At 48.3% G+C, this 26563-nt stretch overlaps 1 protein-coding gene across 1 annotated transcript in view; it reads right to left on the bottom strand.

Annotated features, from left to right (window-relative positions):
- LOC114586449 (sodium/potassium-transporting ATPase subunit alpha-2) overlaps window positions 1-20716 on the bottom strand; it is a 44860-nt gene extending 24144 nt beyond the window's left edge. Inside the window, exons 1-6 of the mRNA XM_028709914.2 lie at window positions 20471-20716; window positions 10606-10710; window positions 9322-9381; window positions 8004-8207; window positions 3846-3959; window positions 1757-1891 (exon numbers count right to left, since the gene is read on the bottom strand). Coding sequence (XP_028565747.1) covers window positions 1757-1891; window positions 3846-3959; window positions 8004-8207; window positions 9322-9381; window positions 10606-10710; window positions 20471-20482 — 630 coding nt within the window. The 5' untranslated portion in view covers window positions 20483-20716. The remainder of the gene's footprint in view (window positions 1-1756; window positions 1892-3845; window positions 3960-8003; window positions 8208-9321; window positions 9382-10605; window positions 10711-20470) is intronic.
- Between the last annotated feature and the right edge of the window lie 5847 nt (window positions 20717-26563).

Genomic DNA, 26563 nt, shown 5'->3' with positions numbered 1-26563 from the left:
CCCAAAAGCCCCCGGCCACTGGGAAGTGGAGCAGATTTCCGAGCCGGACTGGAAACTGGTTTTTTAAATTTTTATTTGGTGTGCGATGGAAGAGGGGTAGTCTTATACGGCGAGTATATCCCAAACTCTATATTTTAACTGGAAAAGTTGGGGGGTCGTCTTATATGCCCAGTAGTCTTATACGCTGGAAAATACGGTATTTACCGACTGGGTTTATATCCTGCCCCTCCTTCCATGAGAGGCGACATATGCATTTATTTTCTTTTTATATATAATAATAATTATTATTAGTTTTCAATTACAATGATTCACTAATAGCCTCATTATAACAATGCCAAATCATAATACAATTACGATTGCCAATCATTCTGATGCCAAATTATATCATTTGCGTGGCCCCATGCGTGCTAGAATCGATGGTTTGATGATTTTATTTATTTCAGCGTTTTGCAGGGAATGGGACTAGATGAGTCTCACTTCAAACTCTACAGTTCTTTGATTCTATATTTTGCACCTCGCTGCTCGGCCTTCCAAGGTGGATTTGATTTAAATCAAATCAATTTAAATCACGATTTAAATCACTAGTCAGTAAGACTTGATTTAAATTTTTTTTTTCTTTTCTTTTTTACAGAAAGACTCATTCTTGTTGGTATAATCTTAATATTTACAACCAGGTGAAGGTTTCATTTTTGGAATAATAAATTGTCAGAGTAGTTTTTACAGTTATATCAAAAATTACTGATTTGGTTATACTATTAGAAATACATAGACAGATAATTATGAAATTATTGTGAGGTTTAAGAAGTTAACTGCATATATTTAGGCAACCTTTCTGCTGTACGTTATCGGAAGGAGAAAACCAATCATTTCCTTAATAACAAGTTAAACCATTTATTTAACTAAAGCAATAACATTATAGCATATGTATCCATGTTTGTTAACTGATGTGGTTAAACATTATATATACAGTCATACCTCAGGTTACAGATGCTTCAGGTTGCATGTTTTCAGGTTGCGCACCACACCGAACCCAGAACTACCGGAACGGTACATCTGGGTTTCGGTGGTTGCGCATGCACCAAATCACAACCCGTGCATGCGCAGTTCGCAACCTGAGCGTCCACTGTATATATATATATAAGGTAAAGGTAAAGGTACCCCTGCCCGTACGGGCCAGTCTTGACAGACTCTAGGGTTGTGTGCCCATCTCACTCAAGAGGCCGGGGGCCAGCGCTGTCCGGAGACACTTCCGGGTCACGTGGCCAGTGTGACGAAGCTGCATCTGGCGAGCCAGCACAGCACACGGAACGCCGTTTACCTTCCCGCCAGTAAGCGGTCCCTATTTATCTACATGCACCCGGGGGTGCTTTCGAACTGCTAGGTTGGCAGGCGCTGGGACCGAACAACGGGAGCGCACCCCGCCGCGGGGATTTGAACCGCCGACCTTTCGATCGGCAAGCCCTAGGCGCTGAGGCTTTTACCCACAGCGCCACCCGCATCCCGCCTTGTGTGTGTGTGTGCGTGTATAAACCTTAGACTGAGTTTTAGCACACATGAAAAACTTAAAACAAACCCTTATTTCCTGATGAATAGCCTTTGAACTATAATGTAACTTAAATAGAAAACGATCTTTAGAAAATTTTTCCTGTGAAAGCATTTTATTTTAAAAATCTGATTTTTTAAATTAAAAATAATAATTGATTTTTATTCCCCCTGGGGTCTTCCCTTGCGCTGTTTCCCTCTCGGCCGCCCTCACCTTGCAGCCATGCGAGGAGATGATTCTGAGGTCCGCAGGAACCCGGTCTCCTCCTTTCACCTCCACCAGGTCCCCGACCACCACGTTCTCCGCATTGATCTGGTTCTTCTCCCCTTCCCGGATCACCAGGGCTTGCTGTGGGGACAAGATGGTGTCAATCCTGTGGGTCAGTGGTTCCCAGCCTTTTTGTGGCCACGCCCCACCTCAGCATCCCTAAAATCCTGACATGTAATTCTTATTATTCAAAAAGTGAGCTCCCATTCACTGTGAATAACTCATTCTTGAATTGCTTCCCTTTAAAAATCAAATTGCCTCACTGTGGGGTGTGTGCCCTACATTGGCAACCAGGGCTGTAGGTGAATGCCATTCAAGGTGCTGCCTCCATCCTGTACTTGACCCCCAAGTTTGCACATTTTAAAAGCACAAAACGTTGTTAACGGAGAAATCTGAGGGCTCCCTTGGAAAAAACAAGGAGACCAGCCAGGAATACCAGAGCAAAACAGCAGCCAGTCGGCTTGGTCTTGATTGAAGACTGTCGTGACAGGACTCCCACCTGCCACCAGGTGGAACAAGATGGAAGCCCCAAACAACAGAGCCCCCGAACTTTTATTAGCTGCTAATCCCCATGTTACACCCCCCCCACTACATCACTCATACATCACGGTTACATCATGAAAGGGGAGGTATGGCGGCCGTAATCTGAGCATCCTGGACCCTGCCCCATGGTTCCCCTTGCCCTCCACCAAACACCCATCAAGTGGAACAAAAGAGATCTTTACACTTCCCTGTTTCCCAGCCAAGTTCATCCCACCCTTTTGTCTTCATCTGGGTTTGGTATTTCTGGAATGGCTACCTGTCCGGCACTCAGGTATCAGGATGCAAGGGATTATTCCTCAGGCAGAGGGGCTGCTGAGGAGCTGAGCTCACAGGTCTAGATGAATTTCTGAAGTTTTCCAGTGAGCCAGTACAGAGACACATTGATCAGTGAATTCTTACATTTGGTATTGTGCAGCAGAGGCCCTTTGACCAGATAGGAAGAAACTGTGATGAAGTGTTTTGTGGGGACAAGTCACAAAAGTCACAAAAGCGATTGTGCTGATTTTGGTAGTGGGCTGCATGTGCAGGATATCTGCTGGAGGGGCAACCCCCCAACTATACATTTCTATGATTCTACAATCATTAAAAACCAATAATTCCTGGGAAGAACTGAAGCTGGCACAAAAGAGGCAGCCTTGACCAGAGGGATTTACTTGCCCTAAAATCAATCAATCAATCAATCAATCAATCAATCTTTATTATGGTCCAGAGACCGGAAAAATCATTGCAAAGCAATGCACAATTCCAACAGCCTACCTCCAGGTTAAACAAGCATTTTGTTCAGACTTAAAGATAGGGATCGTTGGTTCTTGCAACCACCGATAAAAACTTCACCACGGCTAATGTTCTAGCGTTTGTCCAGTCTTCCAATAGGAAATCATTCTCTCTCTCTCTCTCTCTCTCTCTCTCTCTCTCTCTCTCTGTGTGTGTGTGTGTGTGTGTGCAAACTGCTTCAATATTTTAATTAAAAAACAAACGCATTTTTAAAAGTAAATACGCAAAACGACAGTGCGCCTTGTCTCAACCACAAGAGGGCAGTGGAGAATGCCTGTTGTACGGTAGCAGCCATTGATCTCCTCCTATTCTAGTTTCCAACCCTGTTTCAAAGCCATCCTTGCGCTGAAAATATCAAAATACAATCTCTGGATGTGAAAAAAGGGAGGCACGGAAAGAAATTTGGCAGCTGGAGGGCTGAGGATGAGATGGATGTGATATTTGCTATCAATAATAATAATAATAATAATAATAATAATAATAATAATAATATCTTTATTGTCATTGCCCCCTCTCGGGGACAACGAAATTATCAAGCTGCTTAAGTGTGTGAATCAAGAAGGGGATCATCTGCAGTCCTTGTTCCAAGTTGTGGGGGGAGGAGAATTCTTTTTTAAGAGCATTTCAGGGGGGTGGACTAGATGAGCCTTGGGGGTCCCATCCAGCTCCACTGTTCTATGAAAATAAACATATGAGACGCGTGGCGGGGCCTTCTTACCTGGGGCACCATGTTCTTGAAAGAGTCCATGATTTTGGAGCTCTTGGCCTCTTGGTAGTAGGAGAAGCAGCCGGTGACGATGACGACGGCCGCCAGCACCACCCCCAAGTAGAGCTGGGAAGGGAAAAAGAAAATATCAGTGGAAATCTAAAATCTAAAAATCTAAAATCAAAAAAATGACAGACAGACTAGATGATCCTTGGGGTCCCTTCCAACTTTACAATTCCATGATTCTCTCTCTCACGGATGGGAAGTGACTGAGGTAATATATATATATATATATATATATATATATATATATATATATAGTCAAGAGATATATAAATTTCGTGAAATGAATAAAATAAATGAATTCCTCACGGAATAAGCCCCCTTTATCTGTGCTTTTCCATCTACCACAGAGCAGACCCCAAAATGGCTTCTGAGGGGAGTCTCTCTTAAGCCACTGAGGGAATTTTTTGTCAGAAGGAAGAGAAGAAGGAAGCCTTTTCCTTCCTTTATTCCTCTTTAAAAGGGGATTTTTCTCAAAGGAAATCAGCTGGCGGTAAGAGCTCCCCATTCACAAATGTGTGGCTCTGAAAATGCTTTTAGCTTTTTGAATAAGCCTGCTTTAATCTGTGTAAGCCTTGAGTCCCAGTCTGGGAAAAGGGTGTGTAATAATAATAATAATAATAATAATTCCTGAGGGAAAGTTAGAAACCAGCTGCAGCCGGTGGGTGTAGAAAATACGAGGCTAGCTGGGCCAAAGGCCAGACTCAGCCCAAGGTGGACGGCGAGGTTCCTCATCTGCTTGCTCATTTATTAATTTGAGGTTTATATGGCATCTTAAAAAGCAGAGACATCACCTTGCCGACAAAGGCCCATATAGTTCAAGCCATGGTTTTCCCAGTAGTGATGTATGGAAGTGAGAGCTGGACCATCAAGAAGGCTGATCGCCAAAGAATGGATGCTTTTGAATTCTGGTGCTGGAGGAGATGCTTTTGAATTATGGTGCTGGATGGCCCTTGTGGTCTCTTCCAACTCTATGATTCTATGATTCTATGAGACTCTGGAGAGTCCCATGGACTGCAAGAAGATCAAAGTGATCCATTCTGAAGGAAATCAGCCCTGAGTGCTCACAGGAAGGACAGATCCTGAAGCTGAGGCTCCAAGACTTTGGCCACCTCATGAGAAGAGAAGACTCCCTGGAAAAGAGCCTGATGTTGGGAAAGATGGAGGGCACAAGGAGAAGGGGACGATGGAGGACGAGATGGTGGGACAGTGTTCTCGAAGCTACCAGCATGAGGGAGGCAGTGGAGGACAGGAGGGCCTGGCGTGCTCTGGTCCAGGGGGTCACGAAGAGGCGGACACAACTAAACGACTCAACAAGAAGAAGAAGAAGAAGTGAGGGGCCCAGCAGCACGGTCGTTCTTGCCCAGCGCGAAATCCTCTGCCTTCTGTTTTGGAGGCTCCTTCCTGGGCCCCCCTTCTGTTCAGGAAGTCTGACACTGTAACCCTACACAGGGCGAGGCATGCAGGGCTGCAAATACCGCCCCGGGGACAGGATGAACCCTCCCCGCCTGCTCCGTGGCAGGTGGGCTGGGGCTTCTGGCATGACCCAGGGAGTGACCAGCCCGTCCTGGGATAACCCTGCCCCAAGGTGCTGGACGGAGACCAAGACCTTTTGGGCGCATGGCGCTGCTTGCCTCAAAACCCCTTGCCCCTCGCTCTTCTGCCTGGCTGAGAAGGCAGGAGGGACATTCTCAAGCGAATGCAGCCTTTGTCCGTTTCTGAGGCCTGCTGTCCACACAGAGCGAAATACCAAAGCTTGGTGACTGAGCAGCTGCTCTGTGCGTGGAGGGTCGGGAATCTGAGGGTTGGAAGGCGCCCAAAGCTATCCTTTCTCCTGTCTCCTCTTTTCCAGGCTAAACAGGCCCAGCTCCTTCAACCGTTCCTCATAAGGCTTATTTCCCAGCCCCTCAATCATCTTGTTCTCCCTTCCAGCTTGTCAACATCCTTCTTAAATTGTGCTGCCCAGAACTGGACACAGTATTCCAGGTGTTTGTCTGACCAAGGCAGAATAGAGTGGGACTATTACTTCTCTTAGGGACGCGGGTGGCGCTGTGGGTAAAAGCCTCAGTGCCTAGGGCTTGCCGATCGAAAGGTTGGCAGTTCAAATCCCCGCGGCGGGGTGCGCTCCCGTTGTTCGGTCCCAGCGCAGTTCGAAAGCACCCCCGGGTGCAAGTAGATACCGTAAATAGGGACCGCTTACTGGCGGGAAGGTAAACGGCGTTTCCGTGTGCGGCTCTGGCTCGCCAGATGCAGCTTTGTCACACTGGCCACGTGACCCGGAAGTGTCTCCGGACAGCGCTGGCCCCCGGCCTCTTGAGTGAGATGGGCGCACAACCCCAGAGTCTGTCAAGACTGGCCTGTACGGGCAGGGGTACCTTTACCTATTACTTCTCTTGGGATGCGGGTGGTGCTGTTGGTTAAACCACAGAGCCTTGGACTTGCCAATCAGAAGGTTGGTGGTTCGAATCCCCGTAACAGGGTGAGCTCCCGTTGCTCGGTCCCTGCTCCTGCCCACCTAGCACCTTTACCTTTACCTATTACTTCCCTTGATAATAATAATAATAATAATAATAATAATAATAATAATAATAATAATATATTTATATCCCGCCCTCCCCAGCCGAAGCCGGGCTCAGAGCAGCTAACAACAATGAAAGTAACACAATCTGGAAACTAGGCTTCTGTGGATGCAGCCTAGAATAGTGTTAGCTTTTTCTGCTGCTGCATCACCCTGTGGACTCATGTTAAGCTTGTGGGTCCCACCCCAGACATCTCCAAGGCTAAGCTGCATGATCATGGAACTCTAGAATTGGAGGGGACCTCAGAGGTCATCCAGCCCAACCCCAAATATGCAGGAATCACAACTAAAGAATCCCTGACAGATGGCCCTCTGATCTCTGCTTAAAAACCAGAGGTGGAGTCCCTCGAAGTCAGGGGTGGACCCCAGCCCCACCCCACATGGCCAGGGGGTCAGGGATGGGGATGGGAGCTGGAGTCGAGCGACACCTGGGAGGCCACAGGTTAGTCGCCTCCTAAGCCCCACCCAACGCTTTTCTTGCAAGATCAGGCAGCTTGTTGGACAGCCGACTCCCGACTCCGTCCTCCCCCTCCCTGGGCAACGTCCACGTTGACTTGTGGGGGTGTTGGAGTCCAGCCCCTTCCGGAGGGCACCCCACTGGCTACCCCAGCCCATGTGGGTCTGACCCGTGAGGGGGGCCTCCTCTGCCTTTATCCTGACCTGTGTGATACATGTGTGATACTGGGCAAAATTCGAGGGGTTACGAACAGGATGCAAAGCCCTTAACAATTTGGGAACAATTTGCAATATTGCCTTAGCTCACCTGGGCTCACGCAACTGCTTTGATCTGCACTAGCTCTGCATTTGTAAGAAATCACTCTTTTAGTGTGGCAGCACCCAGACTTTGGAACTCCCTGCCTCTTGACACCATCCATGCGCCTTCACTGTACTGCTTCTGCTAAAAACATTATTGTTAGGCAAGCCTGCCTAGATATGTAGAGATGCTGACATGTGCTTTAACCTGGTTTTTTAGCTTATTGTTGATCTTAATGTTTTTTGCATGTTTTAAATAGTTGCTTTTAACTGTTTTTTTACTGCTAATTTTACTGTTTTATTTTTTTTTTGAAACTGCTTTGAGTTTTGTTTTGTTCTTAAATGAAGCGGTGCATAAGATTTGTCAAATAAATTAATAATTATCCAGGCGCTGCTGTGACCATCGCTTGCCTGAAACCCTGGAGAGCTGCTGCCAGTCGGTGTAGGCAGAACTAATCTATATGGACAAATTATCTGACGCAATCTAAGGCAGCTTCCTTCATTCCTATTTCAACCTTTTGGTCAGAACCATGAGGACTAGAATCCTCTTTTCCAAGTAGGTCTGGCAATGTCCCTTCTCTGAACCCCTGGAGAGCTGCTGCCAGCCTGGGTTGGGATCCTATCCTCTTGGGGGCAGGCATCCCCAAACCTGGTGCTCCTGCTGTTTTGGGACTACAGTTCCCATCATCCCTGACCACTGGGATGATGGGAGTTGTAGTCCCAAAACAGCTGGAGGGCCAGGTTCGGGCTGCCTGTCTGGGGGCCACGAGACTTACGTTGTCGTTGGCCGGCTCATCCTCCATTGCCGCTTGGATGCTGTAGGCCAGGAAGCAGAGAATGGCCCCGATCCACAGCAGGATGGAAAACCCCCCGAAGAGCTGGCGGCAGAACTTGACCCACTCTGGGGTGGTTGGAGGGGGGGTCAAGGCGTTGGGGCCATCCTTGGCCAGGATCTCTGCTGCCCGCGTGTTGGTCAGGCCCTGGCATGGAAGGAGACAAAGAAAGAGAAAAAGAGAGGGCATATTAACCTGTGTGGTGGAATCAGAGGGAGGCCAAGGGCCACATTCCCTTGAAGTTAACTTCTCGGGGGCCAAAGGCTGCAGCTCTTGACTTTCCAACCATGCAAAATTCAGAGGTTTCACAAAATGTCTCCATTCTACAAGCAAGCAAGAAGCATCGACTACATAAAAACACTTAAAGCAATTCCCCACCCCAGAATCCTGGGGATTGTAGTTCTGTGAGGGGGCAAACTACTGTATATTTCCCGGGATTCTTTGGGGCAGCCCTGTGCTTTATGGAGGATAGGACTTCACAGAGGAGACTGAGGTTACCAAAGTCCCCATTTCCCGGGGGCAGTCCCCAGATTCACAAATCAATCCCCATACAAAATCCTACCATTCCTATTGAAGTTGAAAAGTGTCCCAGCAGGACTACAAGAAGTTTTGTAAGGAGAGATTTACGAAGCATTGCAAAGTAGAGAAAGAAGAGAGATATTAGTTATGAGTTAAATGTAATTGTGGAAGTAAGGAATGTATATTTAGTGAGTAGTTTGGGAAATTTTCAGATGTGGTTGATGGAAGTAAAAAAAAAGATGGTATAAGATATGAAAGTATGTTTAATTACTGTTGAAAATGGTATGTTGAAAAACTAATAAAAATGTATGTGTATTAAAAAGAAGAAGTTGAAAAGTGTTCCCAGATTTATTGGAAAAAAACCCTAGGCTAGTAGCCAAAATGGTGCCAGCAATGCTTATGAATATTAGTTGCTGAAAATTGCAGAAGAGGAGAGTGCAGGATGCTGGAGTAGGAGGACCTTTGACTTGAACTGGGCTATTCTTCTGTCCTTATGGAGCCTCCAGCTCCAGGGGCAGTCTATCTCAATTCCTAAGTTCTTGGGCATATTGAGCCACCGGACATGGGTGCAAACTCAGCCCCGGTCAGAAGGCCGGCATATAACCCCCCCCATGGGATAAATGAAAGCCAGGATGCCTTGATACCCACTCACCCGCCCCGCCCCATGCAGAAACCCAAGAGTGGCAAAATGCATTGGAGGGTACAAGGCAAAGAGGAGCAGCAAATGTCCCCTCAGACTCACCCGGGACAGGTCCACTTGGTACTTCCTGCTGATTTCGTCCAGCGACAGCTTGTGGTCATCCTGCAAGGGGAGAGAGGAGAAGGAAAGGACAGGGGGGGGGGCAGAGAAAGGCTGTTAGTCGCGGGGGGCAGAAGAGCTGAACGTCCTCGGAAAAGGAACAGGATCCGGGAAACCGAGGAGAGACATTCCTTCTCGCTGTCAGCGCACAAAGCATCTTTCTCCTCCTGGCTGCTCTTGTGAGGAGGAGACGGACACACACAGAGGTCCTTGGGCAAACCACACTCCATGACCCCCCCACCCTCGTCACTTTGCCCCCTCATCCCAGCAGGGACAGGGGCGGCTTCTTCCTGCTTGCAGGGGTCAGTCTTAGTTCTCTCAGAGTTGTTTGTGGTGCTGTTCCTACTCCAAGTAGACCTACTGAAGTTAACAGGCATGACTAACTTGCTTCCATCCATTTCAGCAGGTCTATACTGAGCAGGACTTAGCTGGAGGAAAAAAACCCTGTTCTTTATTATTATTATTATTATTGCAATATTGATTTCAGTTCTGCAGCAGTTTTGAGAGAGAGGTTTTTTAAATTCTTAGCATTTTTAGTACAAATTTCTCTTTTATGTACAGTATTTCTGTGTTATTCAATTTTAAGGTGCATATTTTTGCAAGCCATTTCCCCCAAATTTAATGTATGCTGTTTTCACTAGTATATATATTCATTCCCCACCCCACATGCTTTCCCCCACTATATGAATTTTTGCACACTAGTTTGTTTTGTAGGGAAGTGCATTGCAAAATTCGGATAAGTGCGAATTTTGAAAGACAGTTGTGTTTTGGTTCGCATATTGGTTGAGAAGTGCAAATAAGGTCATTCCTCGTTAAAATTTCTCTCCCACCTACTGCTGTGGGTCCTGACAGATCCCTGAGCATGGAGCCTTATCATGGAGGATAATAAGGCGACCAACCACAATGGCTATCTTCTCCCTCCACTGTCAGAAAAACACCTGTGGCGAGTGCTGCTTTCGCACTCAGGTCCTGCTTGGAGGCTTCCCATTGGTTGGCTGTTGTGAGAAGAGGAGGCTGGACTACATGACTCCCCCCCTTTGGCCTGATCCAGCATGTTCTTCTTCTGTTCTTATGGAGCCTCCAGCTCCAGTGGCAGTCTATCTGGACCCCTAGTTTCTTAGGGGTACTTGGCCACTGTGGGGAGTCTGGGCTAGAGGGGCCACTGACCAGCCTTTATGCCAAGCCTTGACCCCAGCGCTCCCCCAAACAGCCAGCACTTTGACTTACCAAATTCACTTCCTTCTTCAACTCATCCAGCTCTTTCTCCTTCTGCTTCTTCTTCCCTCCTCCATTCTCAGCTGTCGCCCCCGGAGGGGCAGACTCTCGTCCCGCCTGAGGGGGCAAAGATGGCATAGATAAGGTAAAGGTTAAAGGGACCCCTGACCATTAGGTCCAATCATGACCGACTCTGGGTTTGCGGCGCTCATCTCGCTTTACTGGCCAAGGGAGCCGGCGTCCAGCTTCCGGGTCATGTGGCCAGCAGGACTAAGCCGCTTCTGGCGAACCAGAGCAGCGCACGGAAACGCCATTTACCTTCCCGCTGGAGCAGTACCTATTTATCTACTTGCACTTTGACGTGCTTTCAAACTGCTAGGTGGGCAGGAGCAGGGACCGAGAACGAGAGCTCACCCCGTCGCGGGGATTCGAACCGCCAACCTTCTGATCGGCAAGTCCTAGGCTCAGTGGTTTAACCCACAGCGCCACCCGCATCCCTATATGCCATAGATAGATAAACTTTATTCACATTAGCCAACGGCCATAGCAACATAAAACAAGCAATATATACAATTAAAAAGACAACAATAGGTAAAAAGGACAATCAAATGACCAAGATTATCGTTCAGATAGTGGCCCTTAATCTCATTGCGCCCTCGATAAACCGAGCAACCTTTGCTGTTGTCTGATCATTTTGATCTGATAAAAGAAAGAACAATGTGGCCCCAGATGGGCGGCCTGGGATGGTAAGTAGGAGTGGGGTGATGATCTCGTTCCTCAGATCTTTATAAAGGGGGCAGGACAGGGGAATGTGAGCCACTGGTTCCAGATTGCCATCTCCACAGGGGCAGGAAGATGGCAGTAGCAGCCCCAGTGGGCAAGAGGGAAAAGGCACCGCCGGGCAGACCCAGAGCGCTCTCAGCCAAGGACGGGCGAATCTGTCGGTTTCGTGACCCTCGATGTACTTTGGGACCAAAATCAGGGACCCCGAGGGCATTCCCACCAAAGATGGGACAAACATATTTCTCCAATCTTCCGTTCAACTCAGTTTGTGAATTTTTAAAAGAAATCCTCATTAAAAACTACCAGCTTTTTTGGATGAATTCTTCTTATAGCCACAAATTTCACTACATATACATTTTTTTAATTTGCAAGCAGCTCCCCCTACTTTAGCACATTCTGGACATTACAGTGGGACGTCAAGTTACAAATGCCTCAGGTTACAAACGCTTCAGGTTACAAACTCCGCTAACCCGGAAGAGTTAACCTCAAGTTGAGAACTTTGCCCCAGAATGAGAACAGAAATAGTTAAGAACAGTTTCGGGTCAAGAACAGACCTCCAGAACGAATTAAGTTTGTAACCAGAAGTACCACTGGATTTCAATGTACATTGTGTGTTTTAATCTACAATTTCCACCTAATATGTGCATACTTTTGCGCATAAAATTTGGTCGGAACAGGGCCGCCTCAAGTATATCTGGTGCCGTGGTGCAAAAATCCCTCTCCTCCCCCCCCCCCCCCGTTTCCCAGAGTTGCGGCGAGCTGGTGCAGTTTAAAATGAATCTCTGGGTTATTTGTGGGGAATAGGAATTTGTTCATTCCCCACCCCCAAATATATTCCAGCCCCTACAAGGTCTGAGGGACAGTGGACCGTCCCCCTGTTGAAAAAGTTTACTGACCCCTGCGCTAGAGCATGGGTAGGCAACCTAAGGCCCGGGGGTCGGATCCGTCCCAATTGCCTTCTAAATCTGGCCCGTGGACAGTCCGAGAATCAGCGTGTTTTTACATGAGTAGAATATGTCCTTTTATTTAAAATGCATCTCTGGGTTCTTTGTGGGGCCTGCCTGGTGTTTTTACACGAGTGGAATGTGTGCTTTTATTTAAAATGCATCTCTGGGCTTAGGAATTTGTTCATTTTTCTCTCTCCAAAAGATAGTCTGGCTCCCCACAAGCTCTGAGGGACAGTGGGCCATCCCCCTGCTGAAAAAGTTTGCTGACCCCTGGGCTAGAGCCTGTCTTCTCCTGCAGGGGAAGTCCCTAAATCACAGAGTGTTAGAGACCCATTGGCTGCCCTCGCCTGGTTTAGCTGGCTGCTCTTGCATGCTGACAGTTTCTCGGAGCTTCAACTGAGAGCTGCGTGGGGGGGGGGAGGTGGACAAACTACCCCAGAAGGAGCATGATGTGTCCCCCACCAGAAGTGCTACCCCTCCCCTAACATGCCATATACCCCAAGTTAAGGTGCTTCCGTTAGTACACAAGGACCGGTCACCTACGAGATCGCCTGACTGGGGAGTGTGTGATCTGTGGCTGTTTCAGAGACCAGCCCCCTTACGCTTTAGCTCTATATATAGTGGTACCTCGGGTTAAGTACTTAATTTGTTCCAGAGGTCCGTTCTTAACCTGAAACTGTTCTTAACCTGAAGAACCACTTTAGCTAATGGGGCCTCCTGCTGCCGCCGCACGATTTCTGTCCTCATCCTGAAGCAAAGTTCTTAACCCAAGGTACTGTTTCTGGGTTAGCGGAGTCTGTAACCTGAAGCTTATGTAACCTGAAGCATATGTAACCCGAGGTACCACTGTACAGGCTTTACCTGGTAGGAAACGCCATGACTGGACATAGTAGGGCTTACTTCTGAGTAGACATGCATAAGCTTGTGCCATTATTACGCCATCCATGACTGCTCCAATGGCGGAACTGGCACTGCTCCTGGGGCCACAGCATCCCCGTTCTGAATTTGTAAGAACTCAATTGCTTAGTGTGGCAGCAGCTAAACTTTGGAACTCCCCGCCTCTTGACACCAAGCAGACGCCTTCGTCATACTCTTTTCAGCTCAAAACACTCTTGTTTAGACAAGCCTTGTTTGAGAGCTGATGCAAGTTTCAATCTGTTTTTAGTCTATTTTAATAATAATAATAATTTATTATTTGTACCCCGCCCATCTGGCTGGGTTTCCCCAGCCACTCTGGGCGGCTTCCAACAAAAGATTAAAAACACATTAAAACATCATTCATTAAAAACTTCCCTGAAGCCTTCAGATGTCTTCTAAATGTCATGTAGTTGTTTATCCCCTTGACATCTGGTGGGAGGGCGTTCCACAGGGCAGGTGCCACCACCAATAAGACCCTCTGCCTGGTTCCCTGTAACCTCACTTCTTGCAGGGAGGAAACTGCCAGAAGGCTCTCGGATCTGGACCTCAGTGGGGGTGGAGACGCTCCTTCAGATATACTGGACCGAGGCTGTTTAGGGCTTTCAAGGTCAGCACCAACACTTTGAATTGTGCTCAGATACATACTGGGAGCCAATGTAGGTCTTTCAAGACCGGTGTTACATGGTCCCGCGGCCGCTCCCAGTCCCCAGTCTAGCTGCCGCATTCTGGATTAATTGCAGTTTCTGAGTCACCTTCAAAGGTAGCCCCACATAGAGCACATTGCAGGGGTCCAAGCGGGAGATAACTAGAGCATGCACCGCTTTGGCAAGACAAACATTGTTTTAATGTTTTGAAGTCTTGAATTATCACCTTGTTGATAACGTAATTGTTTTCTTTTCTTTTTTCGTAAGCCTCTGGGGGACATTTTATGAAATAAATAAAAGCATCGTGAACAAATCTGGGACATTTACAGCGGCTGCTGAGATATACAGGCCCTGAATGAAGACTCATTTGTGATCCCGGCATTTCAGGGAGTTAGAAGAGACGACCGCGGGGTCCCTTCCAACTCCATGAGTCTCACTTTCAGCAAAAGAGCAGACAAGGACCTTCCTTCTAGAGCCCTGAGTGTGCATTGAGCAGTGGCCTCACGGCAAAGCAGCCTTTGCCAAACGTCCCAGGCAGGACCCTGCCTCGAATGGCCTGACGCAAAAGCTTTGATGTCTTCCTCCTCCTCCATCACCACCATCACTGAGCTACTGATCCTATTTAGCCAGTCCTGGACAGACTGCCAGGGGAAGCTATTATTGTCACGGCATTTCCGGACTGAGGGGACGCAGGAAGTACAGGAGGCCAAATGTTTCTCTCCCCACCTCAGCAAAACTCTTGAGATTTGGACGTACCAGGAAAGTGGCCAACACAGCTGGTTGTCCACTTGTATAGAATAAGTTCGTGGGAGGTGGAAGCAAAGCTTTCGATTTCTCCCAGAAAGGAGACCAGGCATCGCTCATTTCGCCAAGCCCAAAGGATCTGTGCTTCCAGCATCAGTAAAAATAGGAACAGGCAAATCTGCAGGTTTGAGTTTCTCAGTTTCTCACTTTTCTGTCTTCAGCTGTTTACGTTTCTGCATCAAAATGCAATTCTCCCCCACCCTTTCCTTTTGTAAGAGTCCTCATGAAAATCCATCAACACTTAAGGCAAATTTCTCCTAGATTGCACATGCCTGTTTGCAATTTTGCCTAACATACGCATCTTTGCAAAGCAATTTTCCAGAATAGCTTTTCATATGTTATTTTCAATAATGAGTGCATTTTGGGGCACTCTTTATCCAAATACATGCATTTTTTCCCTGCCTTTGGGCTGGAGGAGCACCCTGCAAAATATTGCCATATCCCGTGAGACGCATGGCTGAGTGGGGATTCGAATTCTGGTCTCACCCCGGTCCAAGTCCTCATTTAATCCTCACAACAACAGCCCTGTGAGGGATGCTAGGCTGAGAGGCCGTGACTGGCCAAAGGCCACCCAGAGAGCTTCATGACCAAGTGGTAATTTGAACCCAGGTCCTTGCAGTTTGACGCTCTAACCGTTATGCCACCCTGACTCTCGGACCTCTCTTCCTGCCCTGCGCCACCATCACTCACTGCTGGGGCCTGACCGGGAAAGGGGACGGGATGCCAGCCACACCATTCCACAACACTGGAAGAGGAGAGCAACGTCATTAGCACTCGGGGCATGTCTTGGCACAGCCAGGGACCCCGGAGAGCGAGAGAAAAGGCTGGGAGAGAGCGAAACCACTCCTGTTCCAAGTCCTGCCTATTCAGGCCTCCGGGGCTTTTCAAGGAGGCAGAAAGACCCCTCTGTTCCGGCTGCTTGGGCATTCAGTGCCCAGGGAGACATCTTCTCTCTCCTCCGCCGGGCTCTGGGCTTGGCAAGCCTCTCCTCTGGGCCCCCGGAGACAGGGAGAAAGCGTGTTTTCCCCATCCTGGCCCAAAAGGAGGGAGAGAAAGAATTGGGCCAGGCGGAAACTCCCTGAGCGAAGCCCTTCCCTCGGCTGAGGTGAGGAGGGACAACTGCACGGCGGATCAAATGCCACAAAACAATGCAGGGAACGATGGAGCGAGGAAGGGCTGTGGCGTTTGGGGATTTCTGCTTCAGGGGAAACAGCCAAGGAGAGGTGAGATGGTAGAAGTTTATAGAACGATGGAGAAAGTGGATAGAGGAATGTTTGCGCCCCTCTCTCCTAGCGCTAGAACTCATGGGCACCCCGTGAAAATCCAGGGCAGAGAAAAGCAAGGGCTTCTTCACGCGGGACAGAGTTGAACTGTGGAACTCCTTGCCACATGAGGCAGCGATGGCCACCAAGCTGGATGGCTTTAAAAGAGGACTGGGGGAATTCACGCTTCTGAATATCAATCGCTGGGGACACAGGGCAGAATGAGGGGTGGCTTTAAGGGAAAACTGGGCTGGGTCCAACCCCCTGCAATGCAAAGCTGGTATCTAGCTAGCTTTTGGGGGGTTTCAGTGGACGAAGCAAAGCGGTTGTTTTTCCCAGAGAAAAGGCCAGGCGTTGCTCATTTCCACGCCCCAGGAGGCCTGTGCTTCCAGCATCTGCCCTATGATCAGTAAGAACTAGGAATGGACAAATATTGTCATCATCATCATCAATAAGTTTATTGAAATAGCCAAAGGCCACGGCAGTTTCATAACAGTTTGCGGAACTACAGGGTGGACAAATGTGCTGCTGCTGGTTTCTCATCTTTGCAAGTTCTGTCCTCCACATTTGTACACCGGCTTTTGCTTTCGTTTGCAAAGGTTGCCAGGAATGACAGCTCTGTGCCCGGCAAAGCCGCATTTCCCAGCACCTTTCAATGGATGTGCTTTGAGCGCATGGTGTGAGGACCTGCTCACAATGCCCCCGTTTTGCATGGAGAAGCCGACGGTCAGCCCAGGCCCCTGGCCATTCCTCCTGCTGTGAGGCCAGGCCTTGTCATTCCAAAGCCCCAGGTCCTATATATACACATTTCCAACTATTTTTAAACGAGGGAAAATGCATCAGGGGTCAAGTGATTAGGAAGTCGATTCCTGCCTCCCTTGAACAGAGGTCAGCGTGGTAACCAGGGGGCAAGCCGTGCAAAAGGTGCTGGAACTGAGGACCCCACGGGGAGATTGGGGTTCCCCTGTCTCCCCCACCCCACGGCCACACAGGACCTGGTTCCTAGGTCTCTCTGTAACACGAACCCTGGCAAACCAGAGTTGTTCTTGGCAATGGGGGAACTTTTCCGTGAGCGTTGCGATGAGGTCCTCTTTTTATTTTCTGCTCCTGAATAAACATCTGCATCTCCTGGGCCCGGTTCTTGCGATCCCAAAAGGTCCCAGCGAGGGGTTGGGCCCAGTCCAATGATGCGGGAACCCCTCTCCCACTGCCTGTGTGACGAGACTGTTTGATTTTGGAAAGGCGCCACCGACAGAACCTCTCAGGCCAGGGACCGAAAGAGGCTTGGTTTTGGAACACAAACACGGGAAAGGAGGAAGCAGATTAATCCAAGTTGGACACTTGGTCTCTCTAGCTCAGTACTGACCACACGGACGGGCATTGGCCCTCCAGGGTCGCAGAACTTCTTCATGAAGCATATCGTTAAACTATGGAACTCCCTGCCACAGGAGGCGACAATGACCATCAACTTGGATGACTTTAAAAGTGGATTGTATACACTCCAACACCTCACCAATGAAAATAGGGGCATCCTATTCCATTATTATTATTATTATTATTATTATTATTATTATTACCCCATCCATTTGATTGGGTTGCCCCAGCCACTCTGGGTGGCTTCCAATATACATAAAAACTTCAACGTTTAAAAACTTCCTTATACAGGGTTGCCTTCAGATGTCTTCTAAAAGTTGTGTTGTTATTTATCTCCATGGCTCGGGGGTTGCACAACTCCAACATTTCTGCAACGGGAATAGGGATGTCCTAAGGAAAAGAGGGACATTCTGGGATCAAATCAGAAACCAGGACAGCTTCTGTAAATCCAGAACCATCCCTGGAAAATAGGGACACTCAGAGGGTCTGCAAATCAGAACCGCTGCTTGATGAACAGCTGACTGTTTTCTGACCCCAATCCAGACTTTTCTTTTATTTCACAGGAATCATATACCTCCTGCTTGTGGCAAAGCCTCAGAGATGTTGGTGCAAACTTTGTGCAAAGAAATGCAGGGGCAAACCCTCAGGTTATCGGGGAACAAGCCCTGAGAAATCTCTGGCAACAGGGGTCCAGTTTGCTCACACAGCCTGGCCCTGGCTGCACCCTGCTTTGTGGCAAAAGGGTGCGTGGAAATGGGACAGGGGGCAATCACAGAATCCTAGACATGCAAAGTCAGAAGGGATCCTAAGGGTCATCCAGCCCAAACCTTCACAGGAATCAAAGTTAATGTATCATTCCACTGAATGCAGGGGGCAGAAATCAGCCTCTGTCTCTCCCCCCCCCCCAAAAAAAATTATTTTACTGAGGTTCATTAAAGATACATGTCAAGAAGTACAATTAACACAAAGAAAAGACAATAAACTGAATAAAAAGCAAACTATTCACTATTCACTATTCAGGTGGCCAGCCCAGCGTGTAGCTGTGCAGCAGCAAGGGGAAAAAAGGGCCAATTGCACTGGAGAAATACCTCCAATCAGCAAAGTATGGTGTGTATGATCAATAAAGCTTTAATCTCTCTCAATCAACACCCCCTGCTCTAATTACCCAAATTTGACCATCAATAAAGTCTGGCACATTCATATTGCTTTGGTTGTTTTGATTTTTTTCTTCTTCATGAGACTTCACATAGGAAAAAGCAAGTATCATAAAAGAACTATTCAAAATAATGAAGAAAGCCAGAGCCTCTGTCTCTTCCAATCCCCTCTGCATCTTTCCTGCCTCCACTGCATAAAAAACAGCAACCTTGCAGTGGCCCCCAAATCCCTGAGCTCCAGCCCCCATTCTGGGAGGGCTGGTGCCTAGTGATTGACAGGATCCAGGGGGGCCTCCTGCCACCCATCTCTGCCCTGATGGCGTCTCATGAAGTGCCAGGAGATGGTGTGTTATTTCAAGTTTCTAGACCCTAAGGTTGCGCCGGAAAACCTACAATTCAGAATCCAAACAAAAACTATCGTCTTTCTCCGGTTGTGGTTTTGAAAGGTTGTGGGATCTACCCTGCATGGCTCGATTCTAAATGAAGACGCTTAATGGGATCCAGACCGACTAATCCACCCCCTGGCTTGTACCAGACACGGATTCAGCTTTTCCCACGGGGACAAGATCTTGTTTAATTAGGAGAGGATTACAAGTGAATGAAAATAAGCGCTCCTGGAAGCTGACGGAGAGCCGACTACGCAGCTATGTTTCACCATCTACCTTTCTGACAAAGAACACAGGATCATAGTCATTTGCACTGATAGGAACCCCAGGAGTTCTGCACTGAATTATACATCTGAAAATGAACCCCAGGAGTTCCAGCTGCGCTAGATCACAGGTGAATCCTCAGCGGTGTCCCAAACATCTGGGACATCAAAAGCTAATACCCCTTTCTCTTTCCTTTGCGGGTGAGAACCATGACTGTGGAAAAAGCGATCTATAGAGAAGGCTGAGAAGCGCCTTTTCTTTAATCTGTTTTGTGGGTGCAGAGAAGGGAGCATTTCCCCCAACCCCCAAATTGCACCAAACGTTGCAACAGGGAGGAGAGAAACTTAGCAAACAGTTCTGTGGAAGCTGGAAGCTGGCAGTCACCTTTCCCAGCAGTCTAAAAGAAAGAAACCCCAACAGACGCTTTTGTCTTGCAGAATATTATACTTGTCTGTTAAATATGCCTTTCTACCGAATGTGAGAAACCAACACAACCTGTGACATGGATTTAACAACACGCTTTGCTCTCCTGCACCTCTCTCTGCCACCCTGTAAGATCTGACAGCGAAATACTTTTTCTGACAGCTGCGGTGGCAGATTTTGCCAGCTGCCGCCGCCACCGGCCTCGAGGTTCTCCTTAGAGGCTCAAAGCGAAGGCCACACTTTGTAGGTGCAAGAACAACAGCACAGACCTCCTGGCCAGGGGCAAAAGAAAACTTTTCCGAACTCAAAGCAGGAGCCCAAACACCCCTCTCCTCAAAGTACGACAGACAGAGGGCAGCAGCAGAAAGCAGCCCGCGGGACTCCGGTGAATTTCAGCACCACGACATTTACAGCCTCGCTCCTCCGCTCAAAGCAACAAGACGCCCCAAGGCCAGTCTATGTGAGCGCAAGACCTAAAATTATTAAATGCAACCCGTGGACCCGATCCTGCACTCCCCTCTCTGCCAAAGCGGACCACGCCCAGAGAGGACCGCAATCTGCCCAGCCCAGCCAGGGCCTGTGGGGCTAATCTGCCTTCAAAGGGGGGTGGGAGATATGGAAACGGTTCTTTGGGAACAAACGCGCCTTCTGGTCTCCCAGAGAAGGCTGCGCAAACACGCTCCGATCTCCTTCCTCCAACTCTTGCCTTTTCTCTGCCTGCGGACCCTTCCCCCTTGCTCTCCACAAAACCCCACAAGGCGCGCACCCACACCCTGCCCTTCTCAGGATCCCCTGCAGGTGCCCCCCCCCCCATTACTGTCCCTTTGCAGTACTTGTTTGCACCCCTGAAGGACCACTTCTTTCTCTCTCCCACCCCCAGATATGGCCTTTGGGAGCCCCAGAAGCAGCGGTACTTACCCCTTTCCCCATATTTGCTGGTGCAGGAGACGGAGGGGACAGGAGCCAAGGGGGTGGGGAGGGGGAGACGACAACAACAACAAAAGGGGTGGGGGTAGCCTATAGGGAGCACATGTAGGAGATATACATTCAGAGGGAGGGGGCCCTTCCTGTCTTTAAATAGACGGCTCGGTTCCTCCGCTCCTTCTCTGGACAGAGGCACTTGTTGAAACTGGATCTTCAGTTGAGAGGGGAGAAAGAGAGAGAGAGAGAGGGAAGCCCCTCCTCCCAGAAACCTCCCTCTTTCCCCTCCTGCTTTCCCCAGCTCCCCTGCCCCATAGACCCAGCCCCCTTTTGCAGCGAAACCCCACCTCCCTTCCTCGGGTGGGAGGGCTCTCTGCCCACCAGCAGTTGGCTCTGCCACGGGAGACTTGCCAAGCTGCACCCCCTGCCAGTCCCTTGGCCAAGGAGAAACTGGCCAGCTGTGCAAAAAGCGCCCCTCTGTTTCTTTCCCCCTTGCGCTGGGGAGCTGTGAGGCGTATCTCCAAGGCAGGTGACCGGTGCCAACTTTCTGGGTCTCTGCCACACCTGTCCTTTCCGCAGCTGCTGTTGTGAGGCGTGCGTCTGAACCCACATGTGTGTCCAGTGTGCCAAGTGTCGTCCTGCACGCACACACACACACACACACACACACACACACCAAGAGGTTTGGGACCTTTTGCTAGAGTTATAATGTGGCCTTTGTCATGACCACACATTTGCCCTTATGCCTGCAAGAAGTTCTCACGCAAGAGGACTAAAGAAAGGTCAGTTTGTTACGTGAAGTGAATGAGACTGAGTGCAGTGGTACCTCGGTTTTTCGAACGTGATCTGTTCCGGAAGACCATTCGAGTTCTGAAACGTTCGAAAACTGAAAACTCAATAGCCGACAGGATCTTGCACACAGCCGAAGCTGCAGGGCATGTTTGACTTCCGAGGCGCATTCGAAAACCGATGCATTTACTTCCGGGTTTACGGCCTTCTAAAACCGAAATGTTCGCCAACGGACTGTATCTTGATGCTGCTTCAGGCAGCAAAGTTGGGATATAAGCAGGGCAGGAAATTTTCCAACACGAATCCGAACCCACGGCTTCAAGTTACAAGGAAGGAGATTCTGACTAAAACATCTGGAAGAACTTTCTGATGATAAGAGCTATTAGTCAGTGGAACAGTCTCCCACGAGACGGTGGCAGGCTCTCCTTCCTTGGAGGCTTTTAAGCAGAGGTCGGATGGCCATCTGTCCTGGATGCTTCAGCTGAGATTCCTGCATTGCAGGGGGCTGGACTAGATGACCTGTGGAGGTCCCTTCCAACTCTGCAATTCTGATTCTATTACTTCAGAAGGTGGTGATTCAAGCGCACCTTGATCGAAAATGTAAAAGGATCCCCAGCTGTTCCCCAAAGCCTTCAGAAAGTGAGTGTGACAGTTTTGCCAAAGGTAAAGGTAAAGGGACCCCTGACCATTAGGTCCAATCGTGACAGACTCTGGGGTTGCGGCACTCATCTCGCTTTATTGGCCAAGGGAGCCGGCGTACAGCTTCCGGGTCATGTGGCCAGCATGACTAAGCCGCTTTTGGCGAACCAGAGCAGCGCACGGAAATGCTGTTTACCTTCCCTGATTGGCCTACAGGAGAATCCTGGAATTAGCCAATCATGTGGGACCCACTGTGTAAATAATGTATATAAAGCAGACATTCTGGGGGGACTTCCATTCCTCCTCACCACTATGCGCTGAATAAAGAGCATGAAATCCACTCTCGACTCTGAGTATATTTCAGATCTCATGCTCAAATCCTGCTTGCTGGATTCCTATTGAGGCATCTGGTTGGCCTCTGAGAGAACAGGATGCCAGACTAGGCAGACCATGGGCCTCATCCAGAAACCTGTCTCTCCTTATGCCCTTGTGGAACCTCCAAGTCCAGGGGCAGTCTATCTTGATTCCTAGGGGTATCTTGCCAGTGTGAGAATATGAGACTGGACTAGAGGGGCCATTGGCCTACGAACTATGGTTTGTTTGCTCATCTGTAAAACAACCCCTGGTTAAAACGAATCATGGTTTTAGCGTTATGTGCTCACACAGCCGCTGCAAGGAAAAGCCTAGCAGGGCCGGGGGCTTACGAGATGAGTCTGGTGTGTCATCTGGTGAAGCTGTCAGAGAAGCCCTATTTGAGGCAGGAACGTGTCAAGGCCTCTTCCCCACAAGGCCGTGGTGAAAGATAAGCACCATCAAAAGCTTCACACGGAGATAGCCTAATCCTCAAGGCAGTAATAGAATTCAGATGGATCAGCAATCTAGGAGGAAGGAATTGATTAGGTTCAAAATTCCTAAAGGAATTGATTAGGTTCAAAAACCAAGGACTGTGACTCTGAGCTGGATGTGTGCGTCAGGAGGGAATCACGCTACCTGGGTGATAAGGACCAAGCGATCAGTCAGAGGCCCCGGGGGACAAGGAGCTTGCAAAAGGTTGAGGGAAGCGATTAGCTCTCTCTGGGATGATGCAGATCTTTCCTCTTATCAATGGCAGCGAGAGGAGGTGGCGGAGAGGCATGTCAGAGGTATTTTGCCAGAGACGAGCGCAGGGCTGGAGCAAAAAACCCGACACACAAAAAATCCTAATTCTGTCTGCAGCAGAAGTTCCGTCCACTTTGCACCTTCAAGGCAGACTTACCCCGTTCACATTTTACGACACAATACCTGAACCGAAATGCAGCCGTCCATCAAGATTGGCACTGCTCCGAATTTTGTAGTGCGGTTCTCCTGCAGATGAAGGTGTGCGAAAACCCACCCACCTGGGTAAAGCATGCCTATAAAGGCGTATATTATTGAAAACAACAGCCAGGAATGCATTGTGTATTTGGGGAAACTGCTTTGCAAAATGTATCCTAGGCAAAATTGTGTGTGAAAATGTGTCTGTTAAGGAGAAATTCGTACTAAAATGCTGGTGAATTTTCACAAGGTTGTGAACAAAAAGTGCAAATTTCGAAGGATGGCTGTATTAAAGTTCACACGTTGGTTCGAGAAGAGCGAATGGGGGAGCTTCCAATTAAAAAATTATGTGGTTTTTCCATTGATCTGGCGGTCCGGCTGAATTCTATGGGTTGTGCTCAATCCTCGTCCTGCTCAGAGTAGACCCACTGGATTTAATGGGCTTGGCTCACTTCGGTTCATTCGTTTCGATGTGTCTACAGTGGGTAGGATTTAATTTGTTATTGCTTTCATATCTCACCTCCTTCTCCAAGGAATGGCAAATGTGGTTCTCCCCTTCCTCACTTAATTCCCCCCACAACAGCCTTGTGGGGTAGGCCAGGCGGAGAAGCCTGGAGAAGAGAAGACTGTTTGGTGACATGAGGGATGTCTTCAAAGATCTGAACAGTCACCACATTGAAGATGGAGATACATGACAAATCTGAAGGATCATGAATTGTGCAGGCTGTTTATGTTAGCCAGATTCAGTACGTTTCCCTCGATGATAGTGAGAGGAAGATATTTAGCTCTCCCAGAATCAGAGCGTCTCCGCAAATGTAGTAAACAGGAACCTGATACTTTGCAGCATATTTTCTTTTCTTGTGATTTTGACATTTATGCCACAAGACAATTATTAGAGGCCTTACAACTCAACAGGCTCAATTCTATGCCACCAACCGTTCAGGACCTGCTTTCGGACAGGAATGATCAAATTGCTTTAATAGTGGCCGAATTTTTGAGTGCTGTCCATGTTGAAATACTGGGCCATTATAAAGAGATTTAGTGGTTCTTAAATGATCAGTGATGTGGTAGTGTTGTATTATTTATGCAAATTGATTTCCTCTGGAGTTAAAGATCTGACTGGGACAAACCTTGTTATGCTGAGCTTGTATTTTACACAATTTGTATACGGTGACTGTTTGATAATGTGTGGTTTGCTATGCCAAATAAAGGATATTGGATGTTGATGATGAAGATGGAGCACGCTTGTTTTCTGCTGCTCGGGAGGAGAGGACTCGAACCCAGGACTCAAATGTGGCAAGAAAGGAGATTCCAGCTCCACCAGGAAGGTGATGGCCTCTCCTTCTTTGGAGACCTTTAAACAGAGCTGGGGTGGCCACCTGCCAGGGATTCTTCAGCTGGGAGTGGATTAGATGACCCAGGGGTGTCCCATGCTTTTGAGTTCTGGTACTGGAGGAGACTCTTGAGAGTCCCATGGACTGCAAGAAGATTAAACCTATCTATTCTTAAGGAAATCTTTTTTTAAAATTTTTTTATTAAGGTTTTCAAAATATTACAAAAAGAAAAAAGAAAAAGAAAAAATACAAAGTAAAAACAGTTAAAAACAATTCAATCTTTCCGTGTCTTATCTTTCATTTGCCTGTTCCCCGGCCCTCCTCACACCTCCCTTTTTTGTATCCAATTCAATTAGTTGGTTCAGCAAATCCTTTCCCTCTTTGTTTTTATCCTAATCTTTAGTCTTAATATATTATAACTTTAAATTATCACCTGTTAACAATCCATTTTTGCACATCTTTTTAACATTACTGCTGAAAACCACTTAACTTCAATCCAACATCATTCTAACATTCATTAATTTTGCAGTATTTCTGTAAATAGTCTTTAAATTTCTTCCAATCTTCTTCCACCGACTATTCTTAAGGAAATCAGCCCTGAGTGCTCACTGGAAGGACTGATCCTGAAGCTGAGGCTCCAATACTTTGGCCACCTCATAAGAAGAGAAGACTCCCTGGAAGAGGCCCCGATGTTGGGAAAGATGGAGGGCACAAGGAGAAGGGGACGACGGAGGATGAGATGGTGGGACAGTGTTCTCGAAGCTACCAGCAGGAGGGAGGCAGTGGAAGACAGGAGTGCCTGGCGTGCTCTGGTCCAGGGGGTCATGAAGAGGTGGACACGACTAAACAACTAAACAACAACACAATAATTCTTTGACTGGCCCAATGTCACCCACTGAGACATGGCCGAGTGGGGATTTGAACCCAGGTCCCTCCTAGGTCCTCGCCTTACACTGTAACTGCTACACCACACTGCCTCGGCTGAATAAAACCCTCCATGTGGGGTGGAGGGACAAAGCCTTATCCTTTGAGTCCTGCTAATAGACCACAAGAACCAGGGGGGGTTGGGGGGAAGGGGGGTCCCTCAGAGATCCTGGACGCAGGCCATATTTTGGCAGGAGGCTAAGATCCGTAGCAAGAAGGCAAATTTGGGCACCCTGTGGTGTGTAGAAGGTTTCTCATGCGAAGAAAAGGACGAGAGAATTTGGCCAAGGAAGTTTTCCCGGTCTTAATGAATTCTGATCCTCCCCTGCTGGCCCACAAGGAATTAAACTCCAGGGATTGCCGAATTATTTCTCTCTCAAATCTCTTTTTAATGTGTTTTCGGAGGGAAAGGAAAAACCTCCTGTAATGCGTCTCCCTCCAGGGCCACGGGGAAGGCTAAGATTTTCCATCCTTTGCAGGGCAATCTCAGAGTGTACGTGTCGCTCCCTCGGTGTGTGGGTCGCTGGTGGGGTTTTGCCTCCCAGGCGCCTGAGATCCTCCGCCCTGCAACAAGACCAGGGAGGGCGTGTGGTCTAGTGGTTAGAGCGCCAAAGCGGGACCTGCGCATAGTTAGCCTGTGGAACTTGCTCCCGCAGGGATGGCCATGAACCCAGAAGCCTTTGAAAGAGGACGGGGCAAACTCACAGAGGAGGAAAAGCAGCTATAAGTTTGGCCGCAAGAACTTAAGAATAGCCAGTGGAAAAAGAATAAATCCATCAGGAGGTTCTGGTAGGCAGGATTATGATGTCTCCACCTCCTTCGTTCTGCCCAGACACTGAGGTCCAGCTCCAAGGACCTTCTGGCGGTTCCCTCCCTGCGAGAAGCCAAGTTACAGGGAACCAGGCAGAGGGCCTTCTTGGTGGTGGGGCCCGCCCTGTGGAATGCCCTCCCAGCAGATGTCAAGGAAATAAACAACTACCTGACATTCAGAAGACATCTGAAGGCAGCCCTCTTTAGGGAAGCTTTTAATGTTTAATAGGTTATTGTATTTTAGTGTTTTGTTGGAAGCCGCCCAGAGTGGCTGGGGAAACCCAGCCAGATGGGCAGGGTA

Source organism: Podarcis muralis, chromosome 16 (assembly GCF_964188315.1).
Source record: "Podarcis muralis chromosome 16, rPodMur119.hap1.1, whole genome shotgun sequence".
NCBI lineage: Eukaryota > Metazoa > Chordata > Lepidosauria > Squamata > Lacertidae > Podarcis > Podarcis muralis.
This window is presented reverse-complemented; position numbering and strand designations above follow the sequence as displayed.